Genomic DNA, 7,437 nt, shown 5'->3' with positions numbered 1-7,437 from the left:
CAATATCCCTGGTCCGCCTGGACTAGTCAGTCCCTGAAGTGGGGTCTTTTGGATTTTCAGGAGAACGTCTTAAAAGGCGCCTAATAACTATACTTGCTCAAAAGCCCTCTATCCAAAGACAGAGAGGTTTTTTTTTTTAAAGAAAATGTTCATTATTTTGTATTTTTCATTAATATTTTAAACTGGGCTAGAGGGGAGAAAAATTGAATTTCGAGGCCCCAAAGCAGCTATATTTCCATTAAATCCATTAACTGCTTGTCTTCAATTTGTTGATGACTTTTTTTTCTTTCACCCTTCTATTTTGGAACCAAATTGTGACCTGCCTCTCTGAGAGATTTGTAGCAGCCGATATCCTTCTTCTCTTGTCCTTGGTAATGAATTTATTTGTAGCATATTCCCTCTCCAGTTCTTTTAACTGAACTTTTGTATAAGGCACTCTTTTCTTCCTTCCACGCCTGTAGGAGTTGGCATCGGAAGGATGTGAAACCACATCTAGAACAGAAAACCAAAAACAGGAAGGCAGGTGCTATTATTATTCACAATTCTTAAACACATTATAAATATCAGTTCTATGCAGCAAGAGATCATCCTTTTGCAAGTTGACTGGTTTAAATAAAGCTCAATCAACATTTGCACAAGTTCTCCAGGTAAGGAATTCCTTCCTAAAACTAGTAATATTGCTTGTAAACTTCTTGGCTTGTAACACAAAACAGGTTATAGGAAAATTATATGCAGTTGTCATAATCTACAAGGTAGCAACTGAGACCTTGTGAATCAAAAAGTATTTTTCAGCTAACATTAATTGTCTCTTGCTCCTTGTCTATTCTCTCTTAGGCACATACCAAAAAAACCCCAGTACAATATCCCTGCATCTGTTCTCACAAGGAAGAGAACTGACACGCTAACTTCAGTACAGCTGCAAAATGCAATGGGATTTGGGGAGATGCTGACCCACATAATCTAGAAGTGGAGCCACCAGAACTGATAGCTACATTTTGATGTTGGAATAAAAGGGAGAGATAGAGGGGTGATCAGGAGATTTATATTTATTTATAAATAAATCTAATTGCCCAGATTGTTAATGAGAAGGTGGTCAGCTAGAAAGAAAAATAAAGCACACTATTAGACAAAATTAATGGAAACTCTAATCTAAGATAGACCACTCATGTGCAGAAGGCAGAAACTACAATGTGAAATGATCAAAATAATCATATTATTTCTGAGAGTGATGATTTAATTATAGGGAATTTACCTAAGAGGACTACTGCTGCTGCTGCTGTCCTGATTAATTATTATGATTAACCTGACAGACATGGGCTCAGAACATAAAAAAAAAAATCACCCTACTTGCTGGAAATTGGGTGAAAATGGGAGCAAGCTATGAAAGCCCAGTTATTTGCACGACCAAGATGCCTAATTTTCCATTGGACCCTCTGGTTCATATCTCTTTGCATCCACGCCTGAGAGAATAAACTTTGTCTGGGAAAAAGCACCGGATGAGGGAATGGGAACCTGAGATGTTCCCCTAGACTCACAACTCGGAGCCCAGACAACTTGAAAAAGGCCCCAGACTCACAAAGCTCACCAAAGGGCATCGAAGCGTCAGCCTTCTCCCGGCCTTGTCTGACAGGGCAGAAAACGTAGAAGGGGAGAAGGGGCTCAGAACGAAAGGAATGGTAGGCAATTCGGGGACGGAGAGCGAAGAGACACCGAAGCAGCGGCCGCCCTTTTGACATTTGGGCTGCAGAGCTACTTCGGGTACTGCACGCATACTCCGCGGTAAGGGAAGGGCCGCGCAGGTGCTTTACCCGGCAGAGCGGATTTCCACAGGTGGGGCGGCTGGTTCTGCTCCTTGGGGCAATAGACCTGCCCGTTCCAGCCGTTAGGGATGGCCCAGGGCTGGTAGCTTTCCACGGGCAGCATGGAATCGTGCCTAGGCTCGCCCCGGCCGCCGATCGTGGGCACCACCGGCATATCCAGGTAGCCCGCCGGCATGGGTTGATAAGGTCCGGCGGCGTAGCCCTGGTAAAAGGCGAACTCCTTGGCGCGCGAAGGGAAGTCTTCGCTGGAAGCCGCCACAGACGTCTCCATGTACTTGTCGGCGAAGGAGGAAGAGGCGGGCTGGGCGCAGGATTTGAGCGAGGCGTTGTGGTGGTGGTGGTGGTTGACGCTGCAGGGGAAATAGCCGCCGCTGAAGTAGCTGTAGGGCAGGGCGGCGGGGCCCGAGGAGCCCTGCACGGCGGCCGAGCAAGGACTGCACTGCTTGACAGCTGCCCCGGTCTCTGCCATCCCGGCTGCGCTGGGTGCTTCACTCGACGGATATGCGGCGGCGGAGGCGGCGGCGCTGCCCGGACCGGCCAGCGAGGCTGGGTGAGCCATCAAATTCCTGCACTGGTTGGCCGCCACGAAGTTGGAGCCTGCAGCCGCGGCCGCGGCCGCCGCGTGGAATCCCGCTTCCATGTTCTTGTTGATCTCCTCCAGGCTGTTGTCGTAGAGAAACATGACCGGCTCGATCCAGCGGGGATGGAGGAGCACGGAGGCTGTCATAGCCCGATCCGCATTGAGACCACTGGCTCTTTTTTAAAAGCCCCAAAGACTGAAAAAAGAGATATTCAATCTCTCTTGACTTGACCAGGTCTGACGCGCCAGTATCGTGCCAGGCCGGCTCCCATTGGCTAGGCATTCCCCACGTGATATGCAAAACAGATGATAAACATCGAAGGAATAAAGTGCAGATAATTCAATAATGTCCTAATCGCGCTGGGGCTGGAATTCCTGCACGCGGACGGCACTGGCGCGCGGCTGCCCCTTCCACCCAAGACTCTGTGGGTCAAGAAAGGCACGAACGGGGGTTCTTAAGAACAGGTATTTCTCCCCCCCCCAAAGTATGCCTGTCCCCCCCCTCTTTCCCCTCTCTTTAGCACATTGCCTATAGGACATTTTTTTCAGCAGAAGATTCACTATCCTGATGTCAAACTTTCGCCAACGCGTTCTTGCTGATCTACTTAATGGTAGATTTTTCGTGGGAAGGGGATGTTTTGTTTAAATCCTCCATTCCGCTCACCCCGACTCAGTCGACATATTGATATATTCATACCGACCAGAATTGCAGAAGCGTCTATCTTTGCTCTGGCTATAGTTACAGTTACAATCAGAACCATATTTTAAAAAGAAAAACAACTACTTTTCAGGCCACAGGAACTTGCCAATGTTTTGGCAAACTCTTAATGCCACACATTTTCTTCTGCAATCCTCATTTACTTTCCCAAAATTATAGAGATTTATAGAGAATGTAACCATTCTCTTTGACATCGATATTTTACCCCTCCACAGAGAAAACCATTAGATCTGCGGATTGAAGATTGGTTTTATCAGAGTACAGAAGATAAGGGGTTAAGAGAGACCGCAGAAGTACCTTGTCCCTACAACAGTAAAATGAACAGCCTGTAATTTTTGCTTGAATCATCTCCTACTATAAAAAAGAAAAAGAGAAACCGAACCAACAACTGGGAAAATTTATTGTCCATGAGTTTCCACAGAGGCTTCCTAATAGTAGCAGAACTAATATTGCTGCTGTTACTACTACTACTACTAATGTTAATCTAAAAATATTCAATAAAATTAATATAAACCAAGAAAATGCTGCTGAGGCTGCAACCTCAACACTGTTCTTCTATATATATATATTTAAACTACTGTCTGTGAAGGTGTGCATGTATTCGAAGAAATTATACTGGGAAATGTGTACTGTAAACAGAACTATTGAGGATACACATTCCTTATAAACAAGTAAATTAAAGGTGATGACGTCACTGAATGAGGGCAGTTAAAAATTTGCCCATCACTAGAATTTTAAAGAAGAGGAATATTATTTTAAACACCGTGATGGTGTTTTTTTATTGGGGGCCTCCTTTAATTTTTGAGGCGCTTTTGATCATATTAAGGAATGGCTATGCTAACTGTGGGACTCACCATGCTTATTTTCTCTGGGTGGGCATTTTAAACTCTGCATTGTTCAGCGGGTTTCTTTTTCCTGGTCTGTAAGGAAGGAACTGATCTGTCAGTTCTCCGGGCCCCTAGTCCCGCCAGCCCGTTGCTGAGAATGGTATGCAATCCAGGGAGTTTGTCCCTGAACAATATTTCAGCGAATTCTTTTAATTGTAGCCATAAAGGGCTCTTTCCCCTCCAGTCCCAACCTCTCCTGGATTATCTTTTTCCGCATTCTTTCTCATGGCCAAAGGCAAATATTTATTCCTAGCATATTTTCAACCCCCTCCCCGCTTCCCTTCCTTTCCTTCTCAAAAGGCTTGAGCCTTTGGAAAAATATGAGCTTCGAAATCTTTCCACTATTCCACGGAAGGGAACGGGAAGCTTTCTCTGTCCCTGACCAGCTGGGAATCTCGTTCCTTCAAATGCAAACCAGACGGACCTAAAGGCAACTATCCTGCACAGAACACGAGCCCCTTGTCTTCTTCACCCCCTTCGCGCAGGCTAAAGGCTCAGCGTTCCTCTAGATACTGGTTAAACTTGACTAGAGGCCAAGGTCAAGTTGAAAGTTGTAGTCCGGCTAATGCCAGAAGAATTGCAAGCAGCCCATGAAGTCCCTGCAGCCTGGTTGACGCATCGGACAGCCCCCGAAAAGAATCAAATCGCTTCTTTCCTCTCTCCTATCCCCTCCCTTTGGAAAAACCACTTCTATGTTACTTTCACACTTAATATGTGTGCATATGTCTATAAAAACACGTATGCAGACACTCAAATGTATGCATGTAGACGTTTTTATTCTTTCTTTCTTTCTTTCTCTCTCTCTCTCTTTCTTTTCTTTCTTTCTTTCTTTCTTTCTTTCTTTCTTTCTTTCTTTCTTTCTTTCTTTCCTAAGAGTACCTCCAATGTTTCTGAGTGGTTTCAAAGGAAAGGAAGGTTCTCCGAGGAGGAGAAGTAGAATTTGAGATCATCTGTTGGAAAAATGTCCCAAATTTCAACTTAATAATGAGAGTAGACACCAGTAAATAAATAATTGAGCAAAGGCAAAGGTATATCTTAAATTGTAGTTGAATTGAAAACTATGAATTGAATTGAATTGAATATGAATATGAAATATGAATATGAAATGAATTGAAAATATCAGGCTAAAAGTGAGAGGAAAGAGCCTGGTGTGAGATTATCACAAGGGCCCTGTTCCCTTTTGTCCTGCCTAACTGGACTGGTCAAAATCTGCTCAAAGCCCTCTCTGATTTCCTAAGCGAAGTTCTTACAAAGGAGAAACTGGCTTCTAAATTGTTCTACTCAGCACTCAAAGGGCACGGATGAGAACTGGAACAGTGTAGCAGAAACTAATTCTCCAGACACCAAGACTTCCCTCCCTCGCTGTTGCTTGGTATGGGGGGCTGCAGGCTTGGGGCTCAATACAGATACATATAAGCGATTGTGTTGTTGGATTCTTTTGTGATGAATATTAACTTCACAGAAAATATAAAATATAAATATGTACTCCGGTTTAATTTGCTCCCGTTAGATATTTTCTCTAAGCCGGAATCTTTTACTTGGTGGAATTTGCTCGCTATTAGGACCCATCAGGAATATGCGGCCTAAAAGTTTATTTCCAAGATGAGAGAGAATTGGTTACTGCTGGTGAGTATGGTTCTCTGGTATCACAACAAAAATTTGGATGAATCCTATCCAGTGATGGTGAGTACTGCACCTTGTTTCCCATCCCTTGCTTCCCTTCCCCCACACCTCCATGTGTTGTATATAAGGAAAGGAAAGGAAAGGAAAGGAAAGGAAAAGAAAAGAAAGGAAAGGAAAGGAAAGGAAAGGAAAGGAAAGGAAAGGAAAGGAAAGGAAAGGAGAAATGATCACATCACAATTGGCAGCAAGTATTTCATAACTATATCCTAATCTATCTCTTGAAGGAAATCTATAGATAAACCTAAATTATCTGGGACAAAAAGTGAGGATCGTTCTGTAATTAAATGTCTGTAAGAAAGGAACCAAGCCCAGAGAACATCAAGGACCCCGTGGAACAAAAAGCACTTGAGTATTTCCTGTCCCAGCTCCTCTACATTAGCTAAAAATTAAAGGATTATGTTTATCCAGGAGTATTTGAAAATTTAAAAAGTAATGAGAGCAAAGTGGTTGGTTGTTCTTGAAGTCAGAAAATGGGAAGAACTGAGATTCAGAGGCGATTTTATCCTCCCAGTCATGCTGGGGTATAGATAGCGAAAATTAGATGAGCTCTACAATCCTAGAACAAAAGACAAGCCGTCTCCTCAATACAGGCACAGCCAGTGGTGTTTTTGGAATGAGTTTCGGGCTACATGAAAGAATATGATGTCAAGATTTAACAGAATGCATGCAATACTAGATTTTAAAAACGATAGTTAAGTGCTGCCACAAAATTTTACCTAGTATCAATAAAGGGAGTTTGCAATGCAGTGGGGTGGGGGAATTTTTCTTCTCCACCTTTTCCTTCGGCTCCAACAACTGCACTGAAATATCAACGAAATTAACAAAATTGCTATAACATTTCAGGATGTGTCAATTGAGAAAGTTAGCTCTATTGATTTCACTGGGATTTTACACAGAGATAATTTGAAGCTTTATTTCAAAGGTTGACTAAAGATACAATATGTTGCATTGTAATGAATGGAATTAATGGAGCCCAACAAGAAAATCTCACTCTTAATTTCACTAGACTGAGTACTTTTATTGTTGCCAGCAGCATAAATCTGGTTCACTTTACTTAATCTGGGCTTTTCCCCATGATGATCTCCAATAGTAGTAACAGTTTGCATGTATGTATGCGCTCCATATTAAATTCCCTAGTAATCTAGCTCTCCGAAATGAAGTAAACTCTTGGATAATAGTCGAAAAACCCTTTAATTGAATTCAAATCTCCATAGAGCTTTCAATTTACTGGCCACTGCATTTATTTTTCAGGGTACCTGGAAGGATCTATTTTCTCTATAATTTTTTCCATGACATTTTAAAGCCAATATTAAGAATGAGTTTCTCACATAACTAAACAACTTTTCAGCAGCATTTGCATCCTATATCCTCCTTTAGGACTTTAGGGTTGGTTTTTTTGGGAGGAGGGGTTGTAGAGATAATTGGAAAATAAGAAAGATATTCAAAGGACATCCTGATGTAGAGAATGATCACCCAAAAGTAGATTTCTCTTAAATATGAGGGAATATATAAAAAAGAAAATAAGCACAGGTAGACTAAAGTAAAAGGAAATAGCGGAAAATCTTCACTAGCGGAAAGTCTTTGGCTTTTGTGATTTAAAAAAGGAGCATTTTGCGAACCTTGATTCAGAATTCAAAAAAGGTGTAAAACATTTAGGGAATATAAATTAAATTAAAGACTGGCGGTGACTTGGTGCCTATTGCTCAGAATTCAAGAAAGCATACGATGCACATTTCTGACAATTTTTGG

At 42.4% G+C, this 7,437-nt stretch overlaps 1 protein-coding gene across 1 annotated transcript; it reads right to left on the bottom strand.

Moving 5' to 3' along the window:
- Positions 1-247: 247 nt before the first annotated feature.
- On the bottom strand, positions 248-2,547 carry HOXA13 (homeobox A13). The gene is made up of 2 exons (XM_058182223.1): positions 1,809-2,547; positions 248-492 (listed from the first exon to the last, which is right to left on the bottom strand). Exons 1-2 carry the CDS (start codon positions 2,545-2,547, stop codon positions 248-250), a joined length of 984 nt encoding a protein of 327 aa, XP_058038206.1.
- Positions 2,548-7,437: the final 4,890 nt, after the last annotated feature.

This window comes from Ahaetulla prasina, chromosome 4 (assembly GCF_028640845.1).
Source record: "Ahaetulla prasina isolate Xishuangbanna chromosome 4, ASM2864084v1, whole genome shotgun sequence".
NCBI lineage: Eukaryota > Metazoa > Chordata > Lepidosauria > Squamata > Colubridae > Ahaetulla > Ahaetulla prasina.
The sequence above is the reverse complement of the archived record's forward strand: the minus strand, read 5'-3'. Positions and strand labels throughout refer to the sequence as shown.

Coding starts and splice junctions, on each gene's coding strand:
- HOXA13 (XM_058182223.1), bottom strand. CDS start 2,547: ATGACAGCCTCCGTGCTCCTCCATCCCCGCTGGATCGAGCCGGTCATG. Junction 493..1,808: donor GTGGAAATCCGCTCTGCCGG/GTAAAGCACCTG, acceptor TTTCTGTTCTAG/ATGTGGTTTCACATCCTTCC.